The sequence below is a fragment of the Pantherophis guttatus genome, chromosome 3 (genome assembly GCF_059756535.1).
Source record: "Pantherophis guttatus breed Tessera chromosome 3, ASM5975653v1, whole genome shotgun sequence".
Lineage (NCBI taxonomy): Eukaryota > Metazoa > Chordata > Lepidosauria > Squamata > Colubridae > Pantherophis > Pantherophis guttatus.
Genome location: NC_142065.1, coordinates 29614098 through 29628885, shown reverse-complemented (window position 1 = coordinate 29628885; position 14788 = coordinate 29614098). Strand labels below are relative to the sequence as shown.

The window sequence follows — 14788 nt, the reverse complement described above, 5'->3', positions numbered from 1 at the left end:
TTCTGTTTGATCAGGGTCATGAACATATGTTGTACTTTTGTAAGGAGACAATGCCTATGCGGTTGAATAAGGAACCAAATTATGTGCAATAAGAATTGAAGAGGTTAGGTGATGCACCAAGGATGAGCCATGGTGGCGCAGTGGTTAGAGTGCAGTACTGCAAGCTAATTCTGCTGATTGCCAGCAGCCTGCAATTTGGAGGCTCAAGGTTGATTCAGCCTTCCAGCCTTCCAAGGTCTGTCAAATGAGGACCCAAATTGTTGGGGGCAATATGCTGACTCTGTAAATCCCTTAGAGAGGGCTGTAAAGCACTGGAAACAGTGGTGGGTTGCTACTGGTTTGCCCCAGATCAGATGAACTGGTAGCGGTGGTGGTGAGAGCCTCCCACCCACCCGGACGTCTTTGCACATGCCTCCCCCCAGCCTTCCCCCAGCCTTCAATGTCCGGGCTGCACGAACTGGGCTGCAAGAGATAGGGGGGAGGATTCACTCTGCTGTCGGGTTCGGGGCTGAGGGGGGTGGGCAGCGCTTTAAGGCCACTTGTGCAGCTGAATCAAGAAATGCCTCATCCCATGCCCTCCCCTCCTGGTTAAAGAATGAAGTTGGGGCGGGGAGAGAAAAGTGAGGGGGAAAAAATAGTCACCTCCCAAATCTCCAAAGGATGTGGAGTCGAGATCTGGCTAAATGGTCAGCGCGCCATTACCAAATAAAAGTGGATGGGATGATACTCACTCCTGTTGCTTCTCTCCCTGTCTGTATCTCACCTGTCTTCTCCGCCATATCTTACCTGACTTCCAGCTCCTGCCATGCTGGGCAAGAGGAATCCCGTCTCATTTCTCACAGCGTCACCCTCCCCACTTACTACACCCCCTCGCCGGCCAAGATCGGCAAGCCAGATTCGAGAAGGTAAACGCGCTGCCACTGCCCGGGAGGAGAACAACATCAGAAATGGGCTCTCTCGCAGCGCCTCCTCTCTCTCTCCTTCTCCTGAGTGGCAGCGGTGCATCTGGCTCACCACTAAGAGAAGGGGTGCGCGAGCTAGGGTTTGCAGGAGTAGCCTCTGCGAAGCCATTCTGCATGCATGGCAGAGGTGCATGGGGCATGTTCCCCCTCCCTTTCCCCTCCCTCTCCGGCCTTGCATCCTCACGTCGTATTGTTTGCACAGAAGCTGCGCATGCATCTATGGGGGGGGGCTTATTTTAGCGCATGCGTTCAAAAGCCCAATTGGGCTTATTATTGGACATGTCTTAGTTTTGGGGAACCACGGTAGTTTAGTTTATTGTCATTGCACCTCGTACAATGAAATTAAATGCCATCTTCAGTGTACATTATAATTATAAAAAGAAAACACAAACACACATCCTTCACATTCTATACAATTGAATTGAAAACTGATATTGCATTAATATTGGCCTATATAGTAGAATTCAATATAGTTACTGCCCTGGGATAGAAGCTGTTTTTCAGCCTATTTGTCCTTGTTTTTATAATCCTGTTCAAAAAAAGGGTTCCCTAGGATGAGAATGGATCTTTAAGAATATTTTGAACTTTCTTAAGACAGCGGGAGCTATAAAGCTCTTCCAAAGAGGGGAGAGAGCAACCAATGATCCTCAATTTTCCAACTACAGATGCCCCTTGCTCCACAGGGTTCAATCCAATGGTGAGTTGCCCCCGGTTCAGACCGGTTCCAAGAACCGGTAGTAAAACTGTCAGGAGGCTCCGCCAACTGACCTGGATGTCATCATAGGTGATCTGCGCATGTGCAGCTTCTGCACATGTGCAGAAAAGTTGTGGAATGGGAGGGGGGTCAGATACATTTAGGGAAAATAAGACTATCAATAACTACTAGCTGTTATGGGTATATGCTATCCTTTCTGAAACTAGAGGCAATATTGTATTTATAAATTCTAGGGAATATAAATTGTTTATCATCTTCAAGACCTGCTTGCTGGCTTCCTAAACAAATCTGCTTAGCCTCTATGAAAACCAAATACTGAACTGGAGGTCCATAGTCTGCTCTAGTCATCAGGTTTGTGATCTATCGCTCCTCCCCCTCCCTCTCTCCCTCCCCCTCTTTCTAACAGTTTACATGAAAAATGTACTTTACAACTATCAGAAAGAAAGAAAAAACTTCCTGCATGTTTTACATAAATCATCCCGGCAACATAATACTTTGGGGAGAGATACAGTACTTGCATATATGGTTTTAATCAAATGTGGGTTTTCTCCCCCAAGGTTGCTGAGTAGGAGTTGAATTCTTCAGAATCCCATCTCTGCTTTTGCTTCCAGGAGTATCTATCCATCCTAAGGCTTTATTTCAGCTCTGTTTTCCTCCCTGTCTCATTTTACCATGTAAGTCTCTCTGTGGCAGCATTGTGTGGAATCTGACATGCTCTTCTGTTCCAAAATTCTTCCTTTGACGTCTTTTCCAAAGGATGAGGCATTTTGGAAAGAGATGCTGCAGGAATTGAGTTTTTTTCCCCCTCCTGTACCATAGTAGTGTATGCTGACCAGAGTAACAGTGGATTAGTGGTGGGATTCAAAATTTTTTTACTACTGGTTCTGTGGGTGTGGCTTGGGGGTGCGACATGGCTTGGTGAGCGTGGCTTGGTGGGCATGGCAGGGGAAGGATACTGCAAAATCCCCATTTCCACCTGATCAGTTGGGACTCGGGAGGCAGATGGGGGTGGGGCTAGTCAGAGGTGGTATTTACCAGTTCTCCAAACTATTCAAAATTTCCACTACCGGTTCTCCGGAACTGGTCAGAACCTGCTGAAACCCACCTCTGCAGTGGATCCTGGCCAATCCAAGGACCAACCAGGGTGCATTGCAGATCTAGTACTCTACTCCTTGGTTTTATATGAAGAAATGCAGTGACACTTCTTTGTTATTTTGTCAGATGTAGGGAAAGAAGAAGTAATATGCTGAAATTAGTTACGCTGATACAACATTATCAATGTCTGAACTACTTTTGTTGGAAAAGTAAAAACAGCACAAATTGTTTATGCCCAATGTTGGAAACTTGAAAATATACCAGCCAACGAGAGGATTATTCATAAGATATTAGAATGTGCCGAGATGTATAAGCTCACATTAGAAATAAAAGGCAAGGAAGAAACAGAATTTTATGAGGTTTGGGATAAGTGGTATAAGTGGTTAGAACAGAGAAACAAAAATGTATAGAAATAAATGTAGATAACTGTAAGAGACACATGACACAGTACTGTTAAAAAATGCTTATTGTTATGTAAATTGGAAAAATGGAAAATAATTTTTTTTAAAAAAGTAAAAGTAAAAACAGATCTTCATTCACGGTATCAATAGTTCAAATGTGTAGGATTTACTGCTTCTCAAAAAATAATACATAGGAAAATACCTCTTTCAATTCAGTAACCAAGCAGAAAATCTCTCCCTAGTGCACTCCATTAACCTAAATCTTAGTGCACTCCAGTTGTAATAATCTGAAGCTCCTAATATTGCCAATTGATTGTTGAAAAAAACTACTTTATAGCAAAACGGTCAGAAAGGAAAAGTACTATAGCAAGGTCCCTCAGTGTTCCAAACAATGAACAGTAAATGGGTTCATATCTGCTCTAACAACATTCTCTTAAATTGTCTTTCAAAATTCTATAGAACAGAGAGTTCCAATATTTTTACACCTACAGTTTAGGAAGCCCCCAGGTGATTATATTACAGCCAGTTGAAAAGGATAGCATGAAATTAAAAATGCAATAGGAGAAACACAAAAGCATTCCAAAAACTATGGGAGACACAGAATGCCCCCTTATTAGTCAGCAAGGCGGTACAGATAGTCCTCAACTTACAACCGTTTGTCTAGTGACCATTCAAAGTTACAATGGCACTGAAAAAAGGGACTTACGACCGCTTTTCACAGTTGCAACCTTTGCAGCATCCACCATGATCATGTGATCAAAATTCAAATGCTTGGCAATTGGTTCATATTTATGACTGGGATCATGTGATCATCTTTTGCGACTTTCTCACAAAATCAATGGGAAAGCCCAGATTCACTTAACAACCAGGTTACTAACTTATCAGTTACAGTGATTCACTTAACTGTGGCAAGACTGGTTGTGAAATGGGGCAAAATTCACTTAACAACAGAAATTTTGGACTAACCCTAACCCTAACCCTATCTATATCTGTATCTATAGATTCGGACCTCAGTTGCTTTTTCAGGGAAGCTGCCTCTGACTTCAATTAATTTGCATAAGGTCACTCATTCAGACTGGAGAGCTACATCATTGACCAACAGAAATCTTTTCTTTGTCACTTGGACTGCAGATTAGCTATTTATAGTTATTTTTACAATGAAGCCTCCTTAGATCAGGGGTGTCAAACTCGATTTCATTGAATACCGCATCAGGCTTGTACTTGACCTCGGGGGGCTGGAGGTGCATGGCCAGGGTCATCGTGGCCAGCTTGATGTCACTCATCAAGGCTCCATTTTGGGCCGCAATGGCCGCCTGCAGCCCTCTACCAGTGAAAAGGGAGCTCGGGAGGACCGTGTGTGGCCTCCTCAAGTTCCATTTTTGCTGGCAGAGGGTTGCAGGAGGTCGTCATCGCCCAAAATGGAGCCCAGGAGGGTCGCACGCAGCTCTCCCAAGCTCCCTTTTCACTGGCAGAGGCACCGCATGCCGGTCCTTTGCTGTTTCCAGGGTGGGCCCATGGGCCAGATCTAAGCACCCTGCGGGCTGGATTCAGCCCCTAGGCCTTGAGTTTGACACCCTTGCCTTAGATCGTAAAAATAGTTATATCAGAACTTCTATCCACAGGTTAAAACAGCTTAAAGTATTGCAGAAATAAATTATATGCCTAAATATTTTACATTATACATAGTAATAATGAATGTTTATAATCTTATCAATATCCCCATTCAGAACTACTTAATTTTTATATTATCCTGCCTCTTTCAGTCATGTTGATAACCCTATTTGCAGTGATCTCTGATCTAGTTTTTAATGCCTAAAATAATAATCATGGTTTTTATGTTTACGTTCATTATGGACTATGATTTTGGCATGATTAGCCTATGAATATAATAAAGCAAATGTTCAACATTATTTCTGAGATTCTTAGCATAAGGTAACACAGCACATACAAAATCTTTTAAAATTAAGCTTTCCTTAGTTTCCATCTAGCTAGAATTTAAAGACCGACCAGATATCTGCTATTGGACAACCTTTTTGAGAAAAGGCTCTTCTTAATTTTAATTTGTTTCATAAGAATTATAAATTCATTGCTTTCTATAATATGGTAGTACAGGTAGTCCTTGACTTACAACCTAACATTTCTACTGCTAAGCAAGACCGTTGTTAAGTGAGTTTTGCCTCATTTTGCTACCTTTCTTGACACAGTTAAGTGAACCAGTGCAATTGTTAAGCCAACAGTTGTTAAATTAGTAACACAGTTGTTAAGTGAATCTGACTTCCCTGTTGACTTTGTCAGAAGATCACAAAAGGGGATCACATGATCTGGGGACACTGCAACCATCATAAATACATGCCAGTTGCCAAATATCCTAACTTTGATCACATGACCATGGGGATGCTGCCATGGTCATAACTCTGAAAAATGGTCATAACTCACTTTTTTTCAGTGCCATTGTAAAACTTTGAATGGTGACTAAATGAATGGTTGTAAATCAAGGACTACTTGTATGCTGTTTGGCAAAATATTATTTTGAATCTTTTCCCTTGTCCTGTTTGTTTGTTTTTTAAATCTAGGACGCGATATATAGTCACTTTTGGCCCTCTTTATCTTTTTTTCAGGATTCCACCATGTGTTCCTCAAACTCTGAGAAGTACCACTCATGACTCAGAATGTTCTCTTAAGGCCAGATAATTGTCACATAGTCGCCTAGACAGGGCTACAGGTTCAGCAGCTGTGTGGCTGGGCCCATCAACCAATTTGTCGAAGAAATGGACACCCATATGGACTTGCTGACAGAGCTCCATCTTCTGGATAAGGTACCTACCCTAGAGCGACTCCGAACTGCTCAGAAACGCAGGGCTCAGCAGTTGAAGAAATGGGCTCAGTATGAGAAGGAGATGCAGCACAAGAAGCGGAAGCACGAGAAAAAGAGGAACGTTGTCTGCTCCAAGAAGGTGTCTTTTGAGGCCAGTGTTGCATTGCTGGAAGCTTCGTTAAGGAACGATATTGAGGAAGGTAAGAAATCCTAAAAGTGAAAATCACATGAATTTTGTAAATCTTAAGTTTGTCTGAAGACATTTTAAAGCACCAAATAGTGTTCCACCAAATAAGATATTAAATTGTGGTAGTCTACACACAACCCAGGTGAACAGCTGCTTGAGAAGGAATCCTTTGATCGTCTATGTTTAGAAATTGTGTTGCCCACATTTTATCTTTTCCTGATTATTACTTATATACCTGGTCTAGACTGTTTTGTTTTCTAGCCCAGAAATTACTTCCAGTAAGTTTGGAGCAGTTTGTTTCAAGGTTGGCACCATTTGATCTTGAACTGTTTTGTAGACATTTCCCTAAAGACATACTTTAGTTAGGTCGTATTAGATTCGCTAATGAAAGCAGCATATTTTTTTCTGTACAATCTTTACATTGTCCTTCTTCCTGATAGATATATTTTGCATAAGAATTTAATGTGGCTGTGTTCACACAGTGTAGGAGGTCAGTTAGTTAATATCTGAAAACCAGGCCACAATAAATGATATTGTGTGAGCAACGATAGAATTGCTTAATTTGGTCTCCAAAAGTTTTTAGCTGTGATAGATGTTTTTATCTAGCATGCAAAGTAGTTTGATGAAATTATTTTCTTACATTGATTTTTATATTTAGTCCAAATGTAGAACAGAAATTAGTCCTGGGTCCATTAGAAGCATTTTAAAGTGACTTAAAAGAAAATGCCATATACTCGTTTCTGAACTTTATAATAAATTGTCAAGGTGCAGTTAAATTTTAAGATTATTCCAGACACTTCCTATTCCTGCTTCTAACATTAGGCATAAATCATTGAATTAGGATAATGTCAAGGATAATATGAACTCAGATAGTAAAGATTGCTGGTTTGGAAAAATATTTGGTATATGTCAATAATGTCATTGATACAGTGGACATGAGACTGGGAAGACTGGAGGAGAAAAAATGGAGGACAGAGGGACCTGACATATTATGGGGTCGCGAAGAGTCGGACATGACTCAGCAAATGAATAACTACAAAAATGATATATGTTGATATACAGTAGTAAATACAATGATGTAGTAAATATAATAAGGAAATAGAAAATATTATTTGGATAATGTTTGTGAATATTTGGGATTTTATTTTATTCAGAATGATTTGTAAAATATCGCGTAACAAAAAAATTAAGGGGGAAAATATGTGTAGAATACATTTAAGAATGCTAAGATATATTTGAAGGATTTGAAAGAGATTAATTTATACCATTACATTATGAAATTATTGATGTTATCTGCTATAGTTTCAGAACTTGATATATAGGGTGCAGTGTAAAAACGGTTGCCTCAAGGCATAACTTGACATTCCTTTGATGATTGGTTTTTCAGCTGTGTATCTTGCCTTGCTCTTCTTTAAAGCAAGGCTGGTGACATTTTTATTGCAATGCAGTGCATACAAAGAAGCTGTTTATCTCTTCTCTACCTAGCATGATCCCATCCTTGCTCAGCTAGATTTCATTGACGTGATGATATGTAAAGTAGATGAGAATTTGGCTCCTACTGCCACTTCTCTTCCAAGACAGTTGCTTCCCCTTGGGTTCTAGTAGGGCTGACCTTGAATGTATATTCTTCAGTATACGCACTTCCATAAAAATGTGATATACACAAGTCCTATTGCTATCTATTCAATTTTAATTCTTCTAGTTTTCTATAATTCTCCAGTATGTATCCAGAAAAGGCCCAACTGAAACTAGTTCCTCTCATTTAAGTGTGCATAGATAGGGCTTACAATAAGGGTTTAATTAGTGAAGAAACTATTTCCCCCCAAAATGGAATTCTTAAATCAAAATCAAAGAAACCACATTTTGGCTTCTTGTTGTGGATCTTGTTATAGGCTAGGTAGTGAGGGGGCAAGAGAAGCTAAGAGGTAGTTTTCCCCAATGTGTTGACTTCCAGATATGTTTTACTACAGTTACAGTTACAGTTTACTAGAGTTCTTAGACAGGATGCTAGTTGGGAATTATGGGATTTGGAATTCCCAGAATATATCTTGGTGGCCATGTTGGTGCAATCGAACTTCTGCCTGTGATGCAGATAAAAAAGGCAGAGACGTCTTAATTTTTTTTTCTCCATGCTGTCTGGACATCCCTGGGGAAAAATGGTTTTGTAAACTGCATCTAAAACTGCATGAATATGTAAGAATATTAACTTTGAAGTGTTTCATACCATTTTTTTTTCTCAAGGCAAAGGAGAAAAGATGTGTGATATTTGCTATTTATCCTCTCGCTTAGATTTAACAAAGAAAGCAAGGGGAAAAGAAAACCTACCAGAGTCTTAACATACCTTGCTTCAAGTGTTGCTGCTTGTTTGTCTCATATCAGCCATAGGGTTAGCTCTCACATACTAGGCTCTGGAGGGAAAACAGAACAAAAAATAATTCCTACTTTAAAATCTGTCAGTCTATACTAGGATTGATAGGTAGGCATGAGGAAAGGAAGCAAAATCCAGAGAATAATAAAGAATTTGAATGATCTTGTCAGGCAGTATATATCCACAGTGTAATTATTTTCACAGAGGTAACTCTGGAGATCTGCCCCAAAAGCTTTATATTTATAAATAACAATACAACTTGAGTGAAGTTGCAAGTAAAATCTGATTACTTTTGTCTTGCTTAGAGATATAAGTCTCAGCGTGACTAACTAGATGGAAGCAAAAAAATTCTACAGTCCATTTGTACTTAATATGAAGGCAGAACTATAAGCACCACGTAGTGTAAATACTCTAAATAAATAATAGGAGTGCCACAGGGAGTTGTCCAAAAAATCAAGATGGTACCATAGCAGAATAACCAAGACTTGTCTGGAATGTTATTTGCTTTTTGATATATAGGTAATGTAGATTCTTGTTATTAAGTTCAGTTCTCTGTCCTTTTTTCTCCTTCCTGTTCATCCCTCTCCTTCCATGCTTTTTGCGTAGCCAGTACTGCCTATCTTGTATTTGCGCATCTTTTTCCTAAGTGCAGATTTTTGCAACATTTTGTTGGATAGGGCTGAATGTTCAAGGTTATTAAGGTCCTTGTCAATATTTAACAACGTGTTAGGATGTGAATCCTTCTGGAGAAGTAGATCACTGAGCTACGGTTTACACCAAACTAGGAGGTTGGCTTCTACACTAATGAACAAAAGTCACAATTCTAAATTAGTTTGAAAGGCTTGAACATTAGACCAAACATAGTGGTATTCACCTATGAGAAGTGCATAGAAAAATCCAATTCACAAATGTCAATTTGTGTAGATCTGGTTTGGCAGAGTACATGTGGAAAGAGCTAGGACTACAAATGGAGCACCGGAAGAATATTAGCAAGTGATGAGATAAGAAGCTAAAAGAGTCAATGCAGTCTTGGGCTACAATGATAATAACAATTAATAAAGGAGAGAATATTTGTAGCTCAGGGTTGAAATGTGGAGTCCTTGGTGCTCTCTGAACTTGGTTGTTTTTTTGCAGACTTTTCATTACCAGACTAGGTAACAACTTTAAATAATAAATGTGTCCAAATTGCATCAGGGCAGTGGTGGGTTTCAAAATTTTTACTACCGGTTCTATGGGTGTGGCTTGGTGGGCGTGGCATGGCTTGGTGGGCATGGCAGGGGAAGGATACTGTAAAATCTCAATTCCCTTCCCAATCCAGGGAAAGGTTATTGCAAAATCCCCATTTCCTCCCAATCAGCTGGGACTTGGGAGGCAGAGAATAGATGGGGGCGGGGCCAGTAAGAATTTTTACTACTGGTTCTCTGAACTACTGAAAATTTCTGCTACCGATTCTCTAGAACTGGTCAGAACCTGCTGAAACCCACCTCTGATCAGGGGATAATATTCCACTGTATCCTGTGCTTCTTTTAGAGTATGTAGTTCTAAAATTTTAATTTAAAAGAAATATGGAATATTTTATGGGGATTTATAGGAGAATTACTAGGATCATATGAGGTCTGCAAATCAAGCTCTGTGTAGAAGCTCGACAGGTTTAAACTGACAAAGGCAAAACTAACAGGCGATGTGGTGGGGGTCTACAAATATTTGCGTATAAGCTCTCATGTGCAAGAGGGGACAAGACTGCTCTCCACTGATATCAAGAGCAGAACAAATATGAATAAGTTGAAATGAAAGAATATTCTGGCTGAATATTCGGGATAATTTCTTGATAGTGGAACAGACTACCTAGAACAGTGATGGATTCCTCCTCAATGAAAATCTTCAAATGGAGGAGCGTAGGTGGTACATGCTATCAGTCAGAGAGGGTTTAGTGGATTCTTCCTCAGAGTAGAAGATTAAACTAGATATTGTATGAAGTCTCTTCCTTGCTATGATTTCATGGAACCCAAATCCAAACCCTCGCAGAAATGGAATGCCATATTAAGATTTCTAATATTTACATGAAACTTTGATGTGGAAGTCTTCACCAGACTATCCCTGATTCTGCCACATATGTTGGACTTTAAATCACAACATTCCTAGCCAATATAAAAAAGAACAGGATTCAAAATCCCTCATATCAGGACACAGTTTGGGAAGATTTGTTTACATCAGCCGATCAAAATACTACAGACAAATTTGGATGGTTAAGGACTAAGTGGACAGCACGGTGAGGAGTTTATAGGAACAGAAGTATGTCACACACTAAGGAAAGTTTTTTTCTTCCCTTCCTGGTACCCATTTTTTTGTGGGTGGAATATTTATTTTTGTTTTATCTTGTTTCTTTACGTGTGTTAATGGAACATGTACTGCCACTTTCTGCTGGCTAACAATCTCATTGAAAATTAGCTGCATTATCAAATTGCATTATCAAATGTCAGTTATATAATTTGAAGGGACAAAGGATCCTGCAAACACAATAACAAAAAAAGATTTTAGGACTGCATTTAGCTTTACAGTTTGTCTTTCTATACTGTAAGACTAATATTTATTTACTTTATTTATGCAGTGTCATAGTCCACAAGGATGGGAGTACACCAATGATACATTAAAATAAAAAAAAAGATATTACAATAAATCACTATAATAATTCACAGCTCAACAATACATAAATGCATAAATACATACAGTGGCATAAATGTGCAGCAGGGGTGAAATCCAGCAGGTTCTAACAGGTTCTGGAGAACTGATAGTGGAAATTTTGAGTAGTTTGGAGAACCAGCAAATACCACCTCTGGCTGGTGGGGAGGGAATGGGGATTTTGCAGTATCCTTCCCCTGCCATGCCCACCAAGCCACGCCCACAGAACCGGTAGGGAAAATTTTTGAATTTCACCCCTTGGTGCACAGATATCAAATTCCAACCAACAACCTTGCAACATCACGTTTTTTATTAATTAATAAAAAACTTTTTAAAAATAAAAAAACCAACAATCTTGCAACATCACTAAGGTCACAGGTCGTCTAGCTCTGAGTTAAAGGCAGCAAATATTTGTTGCAGCACTTGTATTAACCAGTTTATCTGAATGAAGTGCATTGGACTGCCTTTACAAGCTGGCAGGTTGTTTTAAAGTAGCCATCTGTTTTGCAAACTCTGTGTTGCCAGATCTCAACAGGGAAATCTGAGGACACATTATTCTGTCATTGATTTTGGCAGCTGAAAGCAGATGGTGAGAATTGTGAACTGGCTAAATAATATTTAATCAATCTTCTGATCATTTTAACTGATTGTACGGGCCACTTCAGGGAAGGCATATTTTCTTAAGTGTAGGGTGACTTGCAGCCTATTAAGCAATAGCTGCATGGCATTCATAGGATTTTCAATATTGTACTGACAGAGTAAATCAGGTGGGAAATTGGAATGCAGGATATTTGTTGCTATATTCGAGCCAAAGTAGTTTTTAGAAATGATTGAATCTGAATTTGATTGGGATCATGGCAATTCCATATTAAAAGTATATAAAACATGTATTGAGATTGTTTTCAAGTGCCAATGATGACAGTAGATATTTTAAGTATACTTTAACCTGAAATGCAAAACTTTGACTAGTTTTAAAAGTCAAAGGGGGAAAAGCCACCTAGTTATTTTTTCAGTAGTTTGGTAGGTGAGGAGTTGTTATTACATGAGGAGAGCTATACACCTTTCAAACTCATCTTAACAAATTTCATTAACTTTTCAACCTGTAATTCAAAGTCTAGTTTACTGATTGATTAAAGGCTTATAGAATTGCAAGGTTATATACTTAATAACACTGTGATACAAAGTTAGTACAGAATAACAGAATTGGAAGGGGCCTTGGAGGTCTTCTAGTCCAACCCCATGCTCAAGCACGAAACCCTATATACTATTTCAGACAAATGGTTATCCAATATCTTCTTAAAACCTTCCAGTGTTGGAGCATCCAGAACTTCAGGAGGCAAGTTGTTCCACTGATTAACTGTTCTAACTGTCAAGAAATTCCTCCTTAGTTCTAAGTTGCTTCTCTCCTTGATTAGTTTCCATCCATTGCTTCTTGTCCTGCCTTCAGGTGCTTTTTAGAATAGGTTGACTCTTTCTTCTTTTGACAATGCTTAGATATTGGAACACTGCTATCATGTCAGTGTCATGCACAGTAGAGGTTTTATCTGAAACTTAAGTAAGAAATCAAACTTTTTTAACCTAAAGAAAGAGTGTTTCAAAAAACCAGATGTGATGATGCAAAAATCCAGAAGATCACAAGATGGCAGCAAAAATTCTAATTCTTCACTGCTATCTAATGTTCACCAAGAGTAGTAGTAGTACCCCAGCTACTATGGCAGACATTTTATAAATAGAAAAACCATCACTACAGCACTTTCTGAAAACATCCACAAATAGTTTTTAACTTTACACTTGTCCCTAAAGATTTGCCTATTCATATTTTTAATGAAGAAAATGCTAAAATGCAATATAACTACCATGTCAAAATGCATTTCTGGCTAGATAACATCAATGATGCTGAACAAAACACTGCAGTAATTTTATTGCCATCACAGTGAAAAAGTTTTAATTGTATATAATAACTTTGGCTTTTAAATAAATGTAAGTGCAAATTAGAAAATAAAGACATTGGGGTGATAATTGTTTTTTTCTGTTTCCTTCCCTTCCAGGATCACCAAACAGTTTCAGTCTGTCTGCTCTTTCTCTTGTATAATTGAAGATCCCTCGCATCTGTGTGTATATAGATAAAATATATTATTTATTGCCCACACAGACAATGCTTCATCATTATGGCACCACAGTGATTTAGCCAATATTACTTATGGCTTCTCAAACGCCAATGTTCTAAGTTTATTAAAATACAGATCATCTTTCCCCAACCAGTCTCATATCTATTGGTACTGCACTAGAAATCAGGGAGTGTTAGATATGGGAAAGTTGATAAAGATTTCAGCTTCCCTTCAGAATAAGTTTATTTACAGAAAATGAAATTATCAGACCTTTTATCATTTTTTTCTGGTTTTTTATGACAGGCTTTTGTTAATATATGTGTGGTCTGATTTCAAATATCCCTGTAATCTAAAGAATGATAGTGCCCCCCCAAAAAACACAATCCAGGAGGAATAGCCTCTGATAGCTAAAAATTACTTATATTTTGACTTAGTATGGAAAATTTCATGTCTTCAGAGGGATTCTGTGTTTGGTTGTTCTCCCTGACATTGGGCCTGGTCTCTAAAAAGAAGCTTTGTGACTAAATTCTCCTGCTGTCAGATGCAAATCAAATCTAAAAATGGTCAGTAGCGTTAGAGCAGGATAGTAATTTTCATACATTCTATTTTGCATTCTTAGAACTGTCATTCTTATGTAAAATGTTAGTTTTATTATCAAACTTGTGCACAATCCTAGTTTCCCAACCACCTGCATGTTAACTACACCATCGCTATTTAAGATTTTCAACTATTCTGAGCAATTTCTGTACCTTTCAAAAGTGGATCTGGAACTCTCTTTTCTCTGCAGCCTTATACAATTGTTTGAGCTCAAATATTGCATATTCGTATGTGATTCACTGAATAAGCTTAAATCTGGATTTAGCCATGATGAGGCCCTCATGCATGGGGAAGTTGTAGGGCTGTTTGTCGGGTGCTAAAAGAATAAGGCTATCCTTATTGCTAGATGTGTCATGTAAACCAAGCCATAAAATATTTTTTGAGATTTGCAGTACATTTAAGAGTGTAATTATTGGTGCATATGTTAATATGCATATTTACAGTAGACTGCAACTTGTCAGTTATGTTCTATAGGTTTAATGGGTCTAGGTTAAGTATGGTTGTCTTTGTATTTGGTTCAGGATTATATGCTAATGTGACTGCGTGAAGTACTTTTCTATGCTTGTATTTTTTGTCATGGAGAAAGATGTGATCCATGGAAAGAATTTTCCACCCAAAATGGATAATTGCAATGCAGTTCCAGGCAAATCACTGCATAGTGCAGGTGAACCTTTTTAAATGATCCCTTGGTAGCTGCCCCAGAACACATAAATGATGTCACTGTACATCTGTTCAGCTTATACCATTGAAATTCAACAAATTCTTCAAGATTTCAGGCAATAAACAGTCTGCTTTCAAAACAAATGCTTTGTGCGATGAAGGAGATGTAGAGGCTATTTGCAAGAGCAAAGATTCTAGATA

At 38.7% G+C, this 14788-nt stretch overlaps 1 protein-coding gene across 3 annotated transcripts in view; it reads left to right on the top strand.

Annotated features, from left to right (window-relative positions):
* Positions 1-14788, top strand: part of PPP1R16B (protein phosphatase 1 regulatory subunit 16B) — a 106114-nt gene that overhangs the window by 31840 nt on the left and 59486 nt on the right. For all 3 annotated transcript variants that reach the window (XM_034413937.2, XM_034413938.2, XM_087889180.1), the window contains one exon: positions 5792-6188. In XM_034413937.2, the coding sequence (XP_034269828.1) occupies positions 5942-6188 (247 nt within the window). In that variant the 5' untranslated portion in view covers positions 5792-5941. The remainder of the gene's footprint in view (positions 1-5791; positions 6189-14788) is intronic.